The 17,631-nt window shown below is 39.3% G+C and overlaps 1 protein-coding gene across 3 annotated transcripts in view; it reads left to right on the forward strand.

The window, feature by feature from the left end:
- BMPR1A (bone morphogenetic protein receptor type 1A) overlaps positions 1–17,631 on the forward strand; it is a 111,135-nt gene that overhangs the window by 38,800 nt on the left and 54,704 nt on the right. For all 3 annotated transcript variants that reach the window (XR_014226612.1, XR_014226613.1, XM_082286181.1), the window contains exon 3: positions 14,520–14,727. Coding sequence is in view for 1 of the 3 variants with exons in the window: in XM_082286181.1 (XP_082142307.1) it covers positions 14,661–14,727 (67 nt within the window). In the remaining 2 variants the exon portion in view is untranslated. The remainder of the gene's footprint in view (positions 1–14,519; positions 14,728–17,631) is intronic.

Consider the following 17,631-nt stretch of genomic DNA (forward strand, 5'->3'; position numbering starts at 1 on the left):
GTTTTATGCTTTCCCTGTATGTAAATAGCTGATCCAGCAAAAAATGAAATGGCAACACCACTCCACCACAAAATTCCTCTATCTTCACACAGTTTGTTCTTTGTTTACTAGGGATTATGGGCTTCTGAGTCAACAAGCACACAAGCAAGAAGAGGGGTGCTTATCAGAACCAAATAAAAGCAAGTCCTTGTGCTAATTATTCCTGCTCCTATGTACTGCCTCTTGTTTTCATACCTTTTATACCTGAATTTCAATAGCAAGGGAAAAAGACAAAAGAAAAAATTTGATCATGAAGGCCAAAAGAGGGAAATACTATAAATACCAGATGTGAAACAGGGTATATTGCCCAGGTGTTGATCAGACATTTTATGTGCTTCCTGAGTGAGATATCAGCAGTATTGTATTTCATTGCCTGACCTGCTTTCAGGTATGTCTTTGAGCCCATTTATGAGTTTGGACACCCACAAAAACCAGTCAAAATGAGTGGTTTAGTTTTAAATATTTATTGTATACAAAAGGTGTCTTTTGTTTGCATCTAAAACTGATGGTTTATTTGTTAGTTCCTCGTTGGTTTACAGAGAGAAATTGGGATTAAATTTCTTCGGTTGTCCCTTCCAATTTAGGGTTCCATGAAGAGTATCAAATGTCTGACAGTTCTCAAGATGGTTTATTTTATCTTTCTTTAATATGGAATCTCTGTAATACAACCCTTCATTGTACTTTTGCTAATTCTACTCTATTTTGTGATACACTGTAAAATTTTCTTACATCTTATTTATTAGGGTAAATAGGTCTGTCTTTTAATTTAATTTTAATTTAATACACCTGTGAATTTATGCAGGCATTTCTAGTGCAATGCAACTGGAGAAATTCAGATTAGTATATTACATGTCATCAGTAGGGTTATGTGTGCTCAATTCCCTTCTTCAGCTGGTGTCCCATATAGTGTTGTGTCTTCATTTAATAGAAAGATTTTGGTTGTATGATTACTTTGTTTTCTTTGGGATGTTGAAAACTGGACTTGGATGACTTCTCAGCACCATCCATTAAAATGTCAAATACTCCCTTAGTTTGGCTTGCCTGCAGCAAGGCATGAGTTAGGAGGACATTGAAGACCTCTAACATACAACCACTGAACCAATAACTTTTGTTGATAGTTTAGGAATAATTTCCTGCTTTTCAGCTTCTATTGTCCATAGAGTTGTCATCTTTGTGTCCTCCAAACCAGTAGTGGTAGGACCATCTTCTGTTCTGATGGAGCTTGTTCATTCAGCAGCCAGAAATAGATACCAGGTGCTTCAGAATGAAGGGTGCCAGTGATGAGATGGTATTCCTGCAGTGATTTTCTTATTAATCATCAAGACTGCCTAAGATCCTCTCTGTTCTGTTAGGAAACAATTATTTTGCAAGGTTGGGTTAGCTGCCATTGAATTTCCTTGGTGGCAAACTATTTGCTAGGAGTTAATTCCGTAACAAACAGGCTGAACCACTTGAGGCTCAAACCACAAATGGGAAATGCAGGTCAGTGTGCTCAAAGCATTTTCCAGGAGTGGAGTAAACAGAAGTCCGTGTCATCTTGTGAATCAGTTGATGAAAACAGGAAGTGCCAGTGGTTCCACTCTGGAGGTGCTCTCTTCTGTGCTGTCCTCCTAACAGGACTTTCCTTACTCCTGTTGCCCCTGGCTTACCCCATGTTGTTCCAGTAGTCTCACCATCTTGATCTCAGACCACACAAAACAAGAGCCTTCCTGTTGCTAGCCAAGACTCTCAGGCTCAGCAAGGTCAGAGTAAGCTGCTGAGAATCCCTTCATTTTTATGTTGGCTTTGTTTGGCTCAGAAGCTCCTGTTGAAAGTGTCATGGGCAACAGATTTCAAAGAAATCTAGACAAGTTCCTGTGTAGGAAAAGGAAGCTAAATTTTGTATGTTATTTCTGTATCTGAGGATGGGAATTTTCTGGGGTAGGACAGAGAACAATTTAAGATCTTACAGTGAGAAAAGCATTCAAGGAATGCATTTGCAGTACAGTCTGAAGATGTTTGTATTGATAGGAATGTATTTTCCAACCAGATTATTGTAACATGAATATGTAATTAAAAACACACCAGATTTCCTTTTTTGCTTATTTTTCTATTTAGCGTTTAGATTAGGAATGGTGAAATGTGGGTTTCAATGAAACATTAATAGAGGGATTAATTTTGCTTTCAAGAATTGTTTTCTTTCCTTTTTTTCCCTTGAGCCAAAATGAAGCAGATAAATGTTTGTTTCTGATGGTACTATTTTGAAGCAGTCCTAAGTAGTCAGTTATGGAGTAAGTTCCTCTAAACTAGGTTGAAAAGTCAAGAATGTCCTTCTCCAGAGGTTCTAAGGTTGTGAAGGTACAGTAAGTTTCATGAGATGTTAGGTGAAGTGTTTCTAAAGTATTGCAGTTGATACAGAATTGAATTAAAATAAATCTAGGGGTCCATTTCAAATGTGTTTTTAAGTACTAAATATTAAAATAATAAGCAGTTACTTGTTAGCTTACCAAAATCTAAGACTGATTTAGATAAGGGTCTTTTTATAATATCCTTAATGTTTATAAAGACACTGTGATAGAAACATGCTGATTTTCTTATTTCTAAACCAGATATAGGCACTGTCCTTTAAAAAAACTGACTATGTGCCATAGCCAAGTCTATGTAAAGAAAGGATATTTTTATCATGTCCTTAAAATTTGTGTGTTTTGAGTTTACAACACAGTACAGCAATTTCAGGATCTTGAGTAAAAATCTGAATCTGATAGAGTAATGCTAGAGGGGTCAGTAGTCACATCTGTTAGGAGAATTTCCATAATGGGGATGTGCAGAGGGGTTCCCAAATGGCTACACTTCACCATGCTCCAAGCACATTTCGTTGTGCTAAGATCTGAAATTCCTGTTCCTGTTCAAACATGCTCGTTCAAGTTGCTGGTGTTTGAAAACCAATTATTTGTTTCAGTTGGCAGGTAAAGCACATGAAAGTTTTTTACAGAAACAGTTCAGTCCTATGCTTTCAGTGGGATGAAAGTGAAGTGATAAGGGGTCTGCCTGTGCAGAGGAGAGTCCCTGAAGTCTTTGAGATGGCAGTGTATGAGAAGAGGGATATTTATACAGGTGTCTTAAAGTTCTGTGCACTTTGAGTTGTTTTGGAATTTGGAGATGTACACTCGCAATCTACTTGGTTTCCCCTCCCCTCAGTAAATTTCATGTTTGGTGATATCACCAATCTCTGAATTAATAAGACTTTTTTAATGGGGAAGGGGGAAAAAAGTTTGCTCTATTGGTCTTTAAAATTTGCACAGGCACCCACCAAAGCCACTCTATCACTCCCCTCTCCATGTGTTGAGATAAGGACCAGGAGAGATCACTCACTGATTGCCATCATGGGCAAAACAGACTCAATTTGGGGATAATAATTGAATGTCTTACTAACAAAATCAGAGCAGGATAATAAGAAGCAAAATCTTAAAAACACTTCTTCCCACTCCTCCCTCCTTCCTGGGCCCTACCTCCCTTCCCCAGCAGTGCAGGGAGATGGGGAATGGCGCTTGTGGTCAGTTCATAACACATTCCCGCTGCTGCTGCTCAGGGAGGAGAGTTCTTTCCCTGCTCCACAGACTGCTGCAGGGTGGGTCACTCTTCCGTGGGGTGCAGTCCTTCAGGCACAGGCTGCTCCGATGGGAGCCCCCCAGAGGGTCTCAAGTCCTACCAGGAAATGTGCAGTGTGTAGGTCCTTGCCAGGACCCTGCTCCAGCACAGGTTTCTGGTGGGTTCACAGACTCCTCTCAGGCATCCACCTGCTCTGGCGTGGGCTACTCCATGGGCTGCAGGTGGATCTCTGCATCCCCGTGGGCTCCTCCATGGGCTGCAGGTGGATCTCTGCATCCCCGTGGGACCTCCATGGGCTGCAGGGGCACAGCTGCCTCACCATGGCCACACCAGGGGCTGCAGGGGAATCTGCTCTGGCTCCTGGAGCACCTCCTGCCCCTCCTCCTGCACTGACCTTGGTGTCTGCAGGGTTGTTTCTCTGACATATTCTCACTCCTCTCTTCCCTGGCCACAGGAACATCTGTGCAATAACTTTTTTTTCATTCTTGAATATGTTATCTCAGAGGCATTATTGTCATTCCTGACGGGCTCGGCCTTGGCCGGCAGCAGATCCATCCTGGAGCCAGCTGGCATTGGCTGAACCACGGGGGAAGCTTCTGGCAGCTTCTCACAGAAGCCACCCCTTTAGCCCCCTGCTACCAAAACCTGGGCACACAGACCCAGTAGATTACTGCAGTCTTTCATCCACTGGTTTGGTTTCAGTACAGTTCTTAACCGTGTGAAAAATCTCAGAGGAAAAAGGGAAATGGAAAAATACTTAGGATGTGGTAGAGGGATTACAAGATACAACATAGTGCTTGATAGAGAAGGTTCAATAATGATGTCTTTTTTGTTCCCTTTCTCTCTGCCAGAAATAATCCTGAATTCTCTTTAACTAGCAACAAAAATTGCTTCCCATTATGGAATCTGTGGTTTTCCTGTAACCTCAGTTTTTCCTTCACAGATTTAATTTGAATCAGCCTTAATTCCATCCTATTAGAGGTGATTCCTGTAAGTTAAAGAATCCTTAAAGAAAGGTTTTGATAGTGAAGATCTGGAAGGAATAAATCACCCCTAGATGGAGTAACAGCCTTGACAGAAGTAACATAAGAAAAGGCAGAATGAGAGAGTTTTCAGGATGTGATCTTGAATGACTGGGGAATAATTGAATTGCTGAAGTTAATGAAGAGATGACTTAGGAGGAAGATAATTTTAAGATTTTTAGCTTAAGGAACTGTTGAGACATCAGAGGAGATAACCTTCAAGTTTAAGGATGATGGGAGAGTGGGGGGAAATGTTTGCAGTAAAAAATAGGGTCCAAGTCATTCCTGTAATACTGAGTATGGGCAATTTAAGTTGTACACCATGATGGTCAAAGAGAAATGTAGGAAACCAAGTGAAATTCATAGAAGGAATAGATCATATAATCTCTATACCTTTTTAGTTTCTTTAGGTCTTAGTCCAGTTGCTGTCTTACAATATGGAGAGAAAAGCAAAAATTTGAATGAAAAAAAATTTACAGATTTTATTAGTCGAATGTGAATTTCATTTAATCTAAAACCGAACCAAGTCAAGCTCCTACCTACATGTTGATGTTCTGCTGTGCTGAGTTTTACAGTGCAACAGTTGTTGAAAAATGTTTTGTAGTGTGTTTAAAATAACCTTTTTGCACTGAGAGAAGAACTGGTATAGTTGCTTGAATACGAATGGGAGATTTTTAATCTCATTAATCTCATGACCAGAAAGCTTATGTTTGTTTTTGAATTTTGTGTGGAAAAAAAAAATTAACAGTATTGCTTTAGCACTTCAGTGCAGGGAAACAGGGGATTATAACTGTTGAAGTAAACATTACCTTTGAACTCTGTTTCTGTCTACCTATTGAAAGGTTACTGTGTTTGGGTTTGGCAATGTCTTTGAAGCTACATTTGATGAAAGTACATTGTTCAAACTTAAGAGGAGTAGTTGTGTGCATGTACATGCCATGTTGTTTCTGTAGTTATTTAACTAAGCAGATCTACAGTGCCCCTAGAGTTTAACTTAAGTTTGCATTAAAATCTGTTTTCATCTCAGCAAGACTTGCAGAACACTAACAGGGTAAGATAACACTCAGACACATACAATGTAGAGTCCTGGAAATTTTTCCCAGAGCAATAATACTTTCTCATATATGTCACATTGAAATTAAATATTACAGATGAAAATAGATGCTGAATGCAGCATATAATTAATTTTACATTATTTGTCCTGTGTAAGCACTTTCTTAATATAGCAATTTAGTTCAGTATATCCATTATCTGTGAGATAACTCCGTAGGTGAGCATGTCATGCTTTACACATAAGCATTTATCACTCTGATACTAAGAATATCTGAACACTTTGCAGGTTCTATGTAAGATAATGAATGATTCTAGTTTAGGCTGTTCTAAACTTGCCACTGATAATACTTGCTCAGCTCTTTTGCCCTTGCTGTGAAGGTAGTAACCTCCTCATGTTTTGTGCCTGGACCTTGTAATGTCATGAAAATATCCCAATGCTCTAGGGTGAAGTGACGGCTTGCAGATGACAAAAGTTAGTCAACTATTCATTAAAATTCCAAAGAAAAAGAGAGGTTGAAATTTTAAGTTATAAGGGTAATATAACTTATACAAAGAACAAACTTTTTGTTTCTGTAGTAAGAACACTTAAAATATAACTTCCCCTGCCACAGCAGTCTTAGAGGACCATAAAGGCGCAGCACCTACTATTTCATTTATTTGTCCTATCCAGCTATTAAAATGCCTCTTTGGAAGACTGGTTGGAGACCACTCCTTTGAGGATATCTGTGTGTTATTTACAGTGATTTGTGGGAACAGCTAGACAGGGAGTTTCTCCTCTCAGCAGAGTACAGTGCCTCTGTGGGCATGGGAAGCAGGTGAGGAAAATGAGGATTAAGGCTTACCTTGCCAAGCAGCGTTTTGTATTAGCAAATCTTCATGATGTTGAACTTGCCAGTCTTGTCTCTGCTGTTTGTATGTATCGAGCAAATGCTGTCAAAGAAAGCTCATCTCTCACCCATTGCAGTGGGGAGTGCTGAATTTGATGATTTAAAAATTACGTTGCTCGCTTATGAAGTAATATTTGCAAGTATGTTTTTATCTTGTTCATGAAACAACGTATGAATTCACTTGGACAGCTGTTACCTTCTGTGTAGCAGAACAAAAAAATATGTCCATGTTGACAGTTTGAAGTGTTGTGAGGGCAAGCAGTTCGCTTCTTGTGAAATGCTCTTCTGTCAGCCTTTTTTAATACTAGATCACATGTCACTTGCTCCAAAAGGGACACCATAGTCCCTTTGTCGCATACCAGAGGGAAAGAGTTTGCAGATGTGTCAGTAGGCAGATTCCCCTGTGTAAGGCATCACCACTCGCAGTTTGGAGGGGTTTGTTTGTATTTTTGGCAGAGTTGTCTTCATAAATGTTGTTTCCTGTCTGTTTTCAGTAATTTGAAACTCCATCTTCCAGGTGTAAATTAAAAGGAAGGGGGACTTAAAAGCTCCTTTCTGTTGCTCCTTCCTAAATTTATTTATTTTCAGCTCTGTATGGAAAGCATATCCATTAATAACTTTCATGTCCACAACGTGAGTGTGAGGAGTGAGGGCTCTGCGCATTATCAGGTTGACTCTTTTGACCTTGGTAATTACTAATCTATGCAATCGGGCCTTTCTGAGCCTTGTCAGCCTCGCTTGTTTAGCGTTTTATTTATTTTATTGTTTTCTACAAGTCCTGAATAGAAAAAGGGGATTTAAAGAGAAAAATAATAAAAAAAAAAGAAACCCAACCCTATGTTTATTCTTAAGGGGTGGAGGTCTTCTAGAGGGGAGCTGGCTTGCAGAGGGGGAAGACAGTATTCTTATGCTAATCCAGGCTCTGGATAAGGAGCAAAGCAGCCGTGCAAACAATGGAAGTGGAGCCAGAAAGTCTGCGCTGCAGTCTAGCACGCCTTGAAAAGCATGTCAGGCCGGGCGCCTTGGGCTGCCGGGAGGGGCCGCGGGGGGAGCGCCTCCCGCTCGCTTTATGCAGCTGGCGGCTGGCCAGCGCACTTGGAAAAACCTTACTACCTACAAAACAAGAGTTAAGGCTGGAAGAGGCGAGGGGAAGAGGGAGAGAAGTAGTCTTGTTTTTCTTCCATGTGAAAGAAAGCAACCCTCAGACCCCGTATTGAGTTGTCTCGGCTTTGTTGCTGCTGTTTTCTCCTTTGTACCAAAAATTAAAATTCAAGTGATGTGTCCTTTAAATAGCAACCACATTTTCTAAATGTTGTGCGTGAGAGAGGTAGGCTTTAGCAACGTGCCCCTACTGGGAAATGAGCTTACACCACCCTCCTGTGGGCGAAGTGGTCGGACTGGGAAGCGCGCCGGGAGCCGGAGCCGCGGGCCGGCCTGAGGATGGCGGGGAGGTACCTTGGTTCCTGTCCCCCGCTCCTCTTCTGGAGAAACCTGTGTCACTGACACAGGGAGAAAGCAGCGGTTTGTCCAGCTTGCTTTGTTATTGATGAAAGCCCGTGACCAAAAATACAGGCTGTTTTCCTTAGGCATCGTGAAATGGAAAATGTGCTCTTTAAGCACCACACAAAAACCCGGTTTCTGCAGAACTCTTCTTCGTGAGTTCCATAATTTGCATAATCACCTTCACTTTGGAGACGTAAAGAAGTTGTGAATTTCTTCCTCTAGATTGGGCAGAGGTTATAGGTATAGCTGAAGGCAGCCAAGATCACGGGGGCTAAATAAAATAAATGCTTCCCATGTCAATTTTTTGATCTGGGGATTTTTTTATACATAGATTAATGAATAACTGTCCTTAAATTATGAAAAAATTACTGTAGGATTGTGAAAACATTCATTAGTCCTTATAGTGCTGAAAGGGATGTTGCACGTTATAAACTCTTTCTATGAAAGCTTTTGTAATTTTGAAGGCACTGACACACTGATTTTTGGGTCCTTTTTCCGCTCTAAAAAAGTGAGCAAATGTATATTCAGGATTGAGGGCCAGCTTTTTCCTTTCCTCAGCCCACATATATTATTTGTGTCAAATTATTGAAACTCAAAGCCAAAATGTGTGATGAGTCTTGGAAGCAGTATAGTATGACCGTAATATTTTTAATAGTGATAGGTAAAATTTATAACAATTTCGGTGATTTTTTTCCTTGCTGCTTGTGTTCGGTGAACAAAAGTAAGTATCTTTCTTGTGAATGGGATCTAAAAGGTTTATGATTTCCCATTTGGATTTATTAAATTTAGAGATGGTATGTATTACATGTGGAGACTTTTCTCCTTGTTCACGTTGACTGGTATGACAGTAAGGAACTAACGAAAATGATAAATAGATTATAAAAACATGTAGGAAGGATAGCTTCTGGGTAGAATAGCAGAAGTTGATGTCATTTATGGTAGAAAGAGCATGGGTGTCCATTTGCCAATTGGCTTAAGGGCAAAAGCTCTAAGCCAGCTAATCACTAAAGTGAAGGAGTTGAGAAAAAAGGGAAATGGGTCAAGGTGAATAAAAATGGTGTAGTGAAATTTTCTCTGAATATGTTCAAATAAGAGAATGTGTCATGTTTGTAACACATTAGGATATGTCTGAATACCTGATCATACTGGGAAAACAATTTTGCTGAATTTCATTAGTGTTAATTTAATTGAAGAAACTTTGTAGCAGTTAGTTAATTGGAAAGCAGAGTAACAGTAAGATGGGCATTCAGGAGTCCAATGAATGGCGTCCCCAATTACCTAATGGTGCCAGGCATGGTAAAAAGCAGCTAGGCTTTAATTTCTTCACGGTTAACAACTTTGTTTATGAAACAGACAGATCTATCATAATTTAGTACTTTGGCTTCTACATTTTGCCGTGATGTACACACGTTTGATATTTGCCAGCAGTGGGAGATCTTGCTTTCAGGAGATATCTGTTTGACTATCCAAGGTGGATTTTGGTGGCTTTTCCCACTGGTCACAAATAAAAAGGCCTTTTTGTTAAGACCGTGAGCTCCCCTGCTGCAAAAAAACCCAGTTATTAGGATCTTGTGGGTTTTGAATGAACAAATGTGTTGCAGTGCATGTGTTCTGAACACATAGTTCTATATGCACTGAGGATTAGGATTTAATTTTTCATTTCAGTCTTTTGAGAAGTGTATAATACACACAAATGTGCTTCATTTAGCATTTCAGATTTCACTTCAGTTTGTAGAGGGAGAAGAAACATTTGTATAATTTACACACTTTATTGGCTTTTAAATTTATGCAATCAGGAACAGTTTTAAATAATTGTTACACAATCCACAGTTCCAGGGAATTATTTCTGTGAGCTTGAACAGATTAGTGCCGAAAAAAATAGGACCTTACGTGAAGTTGTTTTTGTTGGTGGCCATGCAGCCAGCTGGTTTGCAATAGCCAGCAGTCTTCTCCATCAGCTGTAGGATTTCTTGATAGATTTTGGGGGTGGATTTACTGTGCTTTTAAATTTAACATATTTGATAGCATTCAAGCATAGGTAGTTCGAGTGTTTCACTGTGACACTTTACTACAATTTGTGTAACCACACCTTGCAATGGAATAATAGAAACACATGTAAAAAGTAGGCTTGTACAAGTATTTGACAGAATTACACAGTACACAATCTGAAACTTTCTTCTTGTTAGGGGCTTGGTTAAATTTGAGTGTTTGACTTTGGATAAACTAAAGCTAACTACAGTTCTTTTTGTATTAAGAATGATAAAATATAGTCCCAGATAAGTCTGTTCCCTTCCTGACACCTGTAGCTACATGAGATGGTGGCCTTTGTAAACTAAAGACTGATTTAGGTTTTTGGACTCTATTTAGTATGAAAATCTGCCCTACAACCTTCTAACCAGTGGTTAGGAATTGTCTTCTCATTTCTGATCTAAAGAATTTTAATGGCTAATCCATACCTAGTTGTCGAACCAGTAATTTTCTTAAAGTTGAATAGCTGTCTGTCTTTCCTTGTGTTTATTCCTGTTATATTGTCAAAATGTAGTTATCTATCCATCAATTTTAACTGTCTTAATTGTATTATTTTCCTTTCTTTTCATCTCCAAATGTCTTTCTTTCCTTGAGATACCGATGTTGAATTTATCAGTCATATTGTCTCTGTGCTATTCATGCCTTACTGTTTTCCCTGGGAAATTTCCCTAGGAAATACTGGAGTTGTGTTTGTGTCTTTCTCCCAGCAATGTCACACGGATGTGTCTGATGTTCTGTAATCAGTTGGTGTCCTTGAGTTCTTGGACATAGCTATCTCTTACGGGTGAGCTTCTAGTCTGTGTGAAGCAGAAATTCCTCAGTTACCCATATGCGTGACGTTCCCAATTTCATGCTGTTGTACTTCATTCCATTTCTTCAGTTTTTCATGTGATGCAAATTTTCCTGCATAAAAACGACACTCAGCCGAACTGACAATTTGTGTTTGTCAGCAAATTCTTTTAAAGTCTTGCTTTCTGTGCCTACTTCATTAATGAAAAGGGTGAGTATTCTTCAGTCAAGCTGAATCAAGAATCAAGGTCCTCAAGTGCCATTTGAACTAGACTACTAATCTCTGTTCTTGAAACTACTTGTCTGCCCTGTAGTGAATTCTTTGCTGTTCTTATAATCCCTCTTTTCTTCATCCAAATGAGTAATTTTCTTTGTGGCACCATATCAGGTTTTTTTATAATCTTACAAGAAAGTTGTTGTTGCACACTGACTTAGACTGACAGTCCAGTTTATCTCTGGCATTCTATTCCATCTCAAAGTCCTGTTCAAAACTGTACCTATGATTGAGGTAATATGCTTACAGTTGCCTAAGTTGCTTCTTGCCCCAGTTACACATCAGAGAACCATTTAATATGTTTAGTTTTGTTTAAATACATTAACTTGGTGTTACATGTACTGCTGCAAATGGTTCGAAGTATCTTGTCTGTTGAAATGGATTGTACGTTCTAATTCTTGTGAAGTCTAAGATTGACATTTTTTCATGTGTTTCCCCTTTACAATACTGTCTTTGTTGTTACATTCAGCACTATCATTCTTTACTGAAATTTGGAGCAGTGCAGCTCACTTGATTTGGGGATCATGCTGTTAAAAATATTACATAGCCACATCTAAAGAACAGTTACCACTTAATTCCATGCTTTCAGAGTTGGTTTGGGCCATATGACAGATCTTGCACACTCCGGCTTCATATATTTGGAGTAATACAGAACACAGGGCTGGACTGCTGTGGTAGTGCCATGAATTCACTGCTGAGTTCCAGTTCGGAAAAAAACCCACAGTTTTAACAATGAAAGCATTTTCTTCAGTAAACTGCTATTGGGAAGGATAATAAAATACAGTGCAGAAAAATCAGGTGTTACAATTGATGAATAAATTACTTTTTAGTGGATTATAGTTGAACACTTCTACGTGGCTACAGTAGAAAAGAGATTGAGAACTTCAAAATCAACTGATTGGCTTATGGGTTTGAATCTCTTCAGCATCATTCTGTTGGCAGAGTAGCATTCCAGGTGTTAATTGGTGCTTTAATATATTTGAAGTAGGTATTTAGTTGTGTCATTCTACACTGTTATATCAGGCAGGTTTTGGAGAAATTCCAGCTGTTGCTCTCTCAGTTTTGTGCCTTAGCCAGGGCTGCTAGTCTTCCTCTTTAATGGGAATCTGGAAAGGTATTTTTTGTTTTAAAATGGGGAATTAGAATTTGTTCTCTCTGATTTTTATTACTTGGTTTTATATATGATATTATATATATATCTGTGAAATGTGAAATATTACTGGAAGGAAGATTGAGGTACAAAATACTGGTGGAGAGCATTATTTTTTGAATAGGCTTGGACAGCATTTCTGGGAACTACCTTAGATTGTGTCACTGAACAAAAAAGCACCATGATGTTGGAGTGAGTTGCATTTAAATTGTCTATTTTCCCCATTTTTTCTTGATTTCTTGGGTAACATGCTGTGTGGTACAGTGGCAAATACGTGTTCCTGTGCCACTGTGCCCTCTGGTGAACTGGGGGGCGAGATCACCAATTCTCTGAAAGTTTGAAACACTCCTACTTTTGCAGTGTACAAGAGTGCAAATATATACTCATTCCTGAAACTTGCATAGACAAGACAGAAATTATTTTTTAAAATACTTTAAACAGTCTATTACTGAGATTTGTTTTTTCTTGATAGAATGCTGTAAATAAAGTCTTTGTTGTTATTGCTACATAAAGCTGTTGGCAGTTTTCAGCTTCCACATGTGTTATTGAGAATTGGGAGTTTATTGCCATTGAAACACAGAATAAAGCAGTAACGCTTACGGACTTACGTTGCTGGACTGGTGGTTTACAGCTAGAAGGACGTTCTTTGTTAGCTGTCAGAATTGGTGCTGTGTCTTGTGCATAGGGAACACCAAAGAGTGAATATTTTTGCTGTCACATCTCTTTTCCCTCTGCCTGGCCAGGAAGTTTACTTTGAAGTTCCTGGTGCTCCGGACGTTTGCGCAGCGCGCGATTCCGAGTCCATCCCACCACAGCCTGGCAGTAATCCTGGCAAGGGCTGCCGTGGTGCTGGGGGTGCCCGGCTCCCTCTTTGTGGCTGCATTAGGAGAAGTCAGAGACGTGTGAAAAGTAGGCCAGGGGTCGGGGCGGCGCGCCGCGCCCGCCGGAATTGGAAGTGACGGACACCTCCCGGCTCAGCTGCTAATTTGCCTCCATGTTAAATGCCTCCGAAGACTCATTAAAATGAAAAGTTCTTGGGTCTCGCCGACAGACAGATTGAGTTATTGATGCTGGAAGCGGCCACCAACAGTAATTGCTGCCCATCCCCGAGCGAACGCCCCTTCTGGCATTCATGAGCAGCGCCAGGCTGACAGGGGTCAGGGGGGTCAACCCTACCGAAACGAGGCCAAGGAGAGGCAAAAGCAGTGCTCTGTTCATCTTTGTGCAGCTTTGCTTTTGTTGCAAGTAACTATTTAGGTGTTCAAGCTGTGTCTTAGTCCTTTGAGGCCCAATTACGCTTCCCTTGTGCATCACCATTGAAAAGTTCTGTAAGCGGAACATGACCACAACTATTGCAGTCTGAAAAAGTGACTTCTTACTCTGTTTGGCTGTCTTAGCTGTGTGTTCACCCATGCTGCACGAGTAGAATTATATTTGTGGAGCAAATGGCATGTGCATATGGTAGTGTAATTTTTCAGGAGGAATTAATTTGCACACAGCTTGGGAATCCAGGATGTCACGATTTTGAATTGCAGTTAATGTTGTCTTTTTTGTTGTTGTTTTTGTTTTAAAGATGCAGTACTCTTCTAAGAGACAAAAGCAACAAGATAAGTGTATTAGGAAACGAAACTAACTGTTAAATTTAATACAAATTTGGTTTTCATCCAGCAGAGAGGCTGGGATTTTTTTGCAACGAAGTCTCTCTACCAGCAGTTTTCAACAGGTGGCCTAACATGGTGTTGCTGTTTCTCCCCACAGTATTATGGGAAGTCACCACTTGAGTTTAATTTTTATAAAAAATAATTTAAAGACGTTTTCATTTCTGTAAAGAAAATAGTTTTCAAACAGATTAACCTGTTAATCTGTTGAATATTATGTCTAATAGCTGTATGCAAGTCTAAAATTACACGGCTGTGACCAGTGAGTTGACAGACCTAATATTTTTTTTATAGGAATGCAAAAACATCCCTGTGGGTTGTTACCAAAAGTGTGTATTTCAGAAGAACCCTGCTCTTCAGATAGATAGTAAACATGGCTAATGTTTTCAGTTACTAATGTTAATAAACACATGGGGGTTTTTTGTTGGGTTTGTTGGTTATGCTCAGCATGATGACCATCTTGAGGGTTTTTTCTTGTTTCTCAAATACATGAAGTTTTTTAACACTTTGTTTTATTGTATCTTTCAGGAAACAAAGGTGGAAAAGCTACAGAAACATCTTTGCAGCCAAGCACCAAATCTTGTATTAGGCTTCACTGAACAGACTGAGCTTAGCACTTGTCAAGCAGAAGGGCTGGGTGCCCTACACAGGAAGGATTAAAAGTGAACAATGACTCGATTGAGAGTTCATGAGCAATTGCTTGGAGCCTATCTGCTTATCATTCTCCATGTTCAAGGTAAATATGTACTAGTTGAAATAAGTTTATCTTTTTGATTTGTAACAAGAGTTGTGTGTTCTCCAATGGTTGAAGTAGGATTTTTTTTCTTTTGGAGTTTCTTTTGCAGGCAGGTGATTTTACTGGCCTGATGTGCCTTATGAATGGTTCCCTGAAAAGAAGGACATTCTAGTGGTCATTCATTGTAGTATAGATTAGGTCTATTTTAGCAAGTACTTAAATAGAAACAATACCAAAAATGTGTAGTACACCATGGAGCAAGTTGGATGAGCAGCAGAAGTGAAGGTTTGACTTTTTGAATTTCAGTTCCATGTATGTGTGAATATTTGATCTCTTTAAACTTGACCCACTGAAGAACTTGCAGTGTGCAGTTCCCCACACCTTCTGATGCTCCCAGCAGCCCGAGGCAGTATGGTATAACTAATCTAATTTAACTTGTTGTGCCATCTTGATGGGCCAAGGTGAGTCTATGGAACATTCACAAATACCCTCGTTTTCAGTTAGTGAAGATACTCATTTGTATGTCTGTTGTCTTTCCAGACACCAATTATCAAAAACTTCTGGAAATCCAGTTATCATTAGAGCTTTAGCTCCTCTGTCAAATTGGGTTGAATTGAAAAAAAAATATGCAGCAGTGCCCTGCATGTCCAGCAGGCATGTACATGCCTAGTTGGTCTCTGTGTAAGAGTATTTGTTCTCCCAGCTGTCCACTCCTCATGCGCTTAAGTACACAGAGCTTTCCAGGTATTTTCAGGAAAATAGAGAAAACTAATTTGGTACTGCCATCTAAATACTTGAATATAAAAGTCAAATATACATTCTTACTCCATGCTTAGATCAGTTGCTGCTTAGTGCTTGATTTTGAAATATTATGTGAGATATTTACTTTCAAGAATAGCAATTCAATGAACCTGTTGAAGCCTGGTAAGTACCCAAATGCCGATCTTTTTGTTCTGTTTCTGGTGTTAATCTGCAATATTAGATTAAAGGATGTAGCAGAACTGTCTCTTTCAAGACTGTGCTAGATACATCCATGTGTATCAAGCACAGTTTAGTAATAGCCTAGTTTTGGGTATAGTTGAAGTCTGTAGTAGATTTACAAATATCATTGAGAAATTAGGAAGGAAATTTTCACTGAATGTTAAGTATTAGAACAGGCTGCCTGGGGAGGTTGTGCAATATCCACCCTTAAAAAGCCAGAACTTCACTGCAATGACTGAACAGCCTGGTCTAACATAGAAGTTGGTCCTGCTTTGACTGAGTGGTGGTACCAGGTGACTCCCAGAGGTCTCTTCTGCTCTAAAATACTCTGACATAGTGTTCTGCAGTGGACCTTGTTCTCCTTGTGTTCAAGTAGTTTGGCTGCTTCTTGCAGAAGAGACCAGCTTCTCCCCTTGTTCCCTTGAAGAGTGATGTGCTTTGTTCTTTTTGCTGAAGTCATGGTTACCCCTCTGCATTAGTCACCATTTATCATTTACTCATAGGCAGTAGCAGTTGAAGGATTCTTTTTTCTCTCTAGATACAAATCGAAATAATAGTACAAATATACAGGTCTTCTAGCAGCTTAAAATTAAATTACATTAACTCCTTCCACAATCACATTGATTAATAACAGTTCAGTAAATAACTTCCAGTAAGTAATATAGATAAATTAAGTTTAAAGACTGAAAATTATTTTTCAGCTTCAAAGGAAGAAATTGCCTTATCTTAGAAATTTTCCTGACTTTCAAATCAATACTGAGGGAGTTCTGAAACTGTGGAAGAGTTGAGCTTGTGAAATGTTGTTAGTTCTTTGCAGGTTGCCTAAGGGCTTTTCTGCAAATGTGCAAAATATGCTTGGTTTCCAGGGGTGGTGAGGCAAAAACCAGTCAAGCGTCTCTGCTTTTCCCTAGATTCATGGGGGAGGAAAGAATTAAGACCATAGTAATAAAACATTTAAAATTTTTATAGGAAAGAGACAATCTAAAGTGAAAACTATGAGCAGTTGAAAAAGTAGTTTGAACAAGGAAAATGTATGCAGGATGTTAGAAAAATGCATCGTAAAACAATCAACAGAGGTGAGAAAGATTCATTATGAAGAATTTAAGAGGATTTGTGTGATTTACAGAAAGAGGAAGAAAAAGCAGAGAAAGTAGAAACCAGTGTGTGTACTTCCAGTGTCTGGCATCCAGCTTAATGGTTTGCTCTCTTGGGGTTTTTTTTGGAGGCTTCTTCAGAATGTTAGGAATTTCAGAGCTTACCAAGACCTGAGAGAATGATAAAAGCAAGTGTGTCTGTATAACTGCATGTATATATACATACCAGATTCCTTAACAGGTAACCTGAAAAAGCAAGTGGCTGCATGTGTTGATTAATGTGAAAAGATTCTTACAATAACAACAGAAACCAGAGGCAATTCCATGGCATTATTGGTGAATAGCTGCAGTTTCTCAGGATGGTACTATGCAGCACAGGGACCCAGTGGTTACCCTTTGGGTTGTATCTTTATAGCTTTGGGACTTCTTCACTTACACTGAGCAATAGTCAGAAATAAGCCTGGGGTGCAGATGGCCAGATTTAAGAGCAGCCTCTTCAATTAAAACGTTTTTGTATTTCCTTTCTTGCTGTGGTTGCAATAGCTTTAAACCTATGACTTGCTCTGCACCTTCATCCACCTCCTTTTTCTGATCTAAGGCAAGAGGTTTTCAGCTTCAGCTGCAGTTGTGACTGCACTAAACAGGCTTTGTCTGCCCACTAGGGCAGGTTTTTCATTCAGAGGACTAGTTTTACTTCCGAGTAGAGTTCTTTCTTTGTTATTACAGTGCATTGATGAGCACGTCTGATCAATATCTGTAACAGTAGTAAAGTGCTTAACATCTACTTAAACACGTTCTCATAAATTCAGTACTTCATTGCTGGCAGTTT

Source organism: Coloeus monedula (assembly GCF_965178545.1).
Source record: "Coloeus monedula genome assembly, chromosome: 8".
Classification (NCBI taxonomy): Eukaryota; Metazoa; Chordata; class Aves; order Passeriformes; family Corvidae; genus Coloeus; species Coloeus monedula.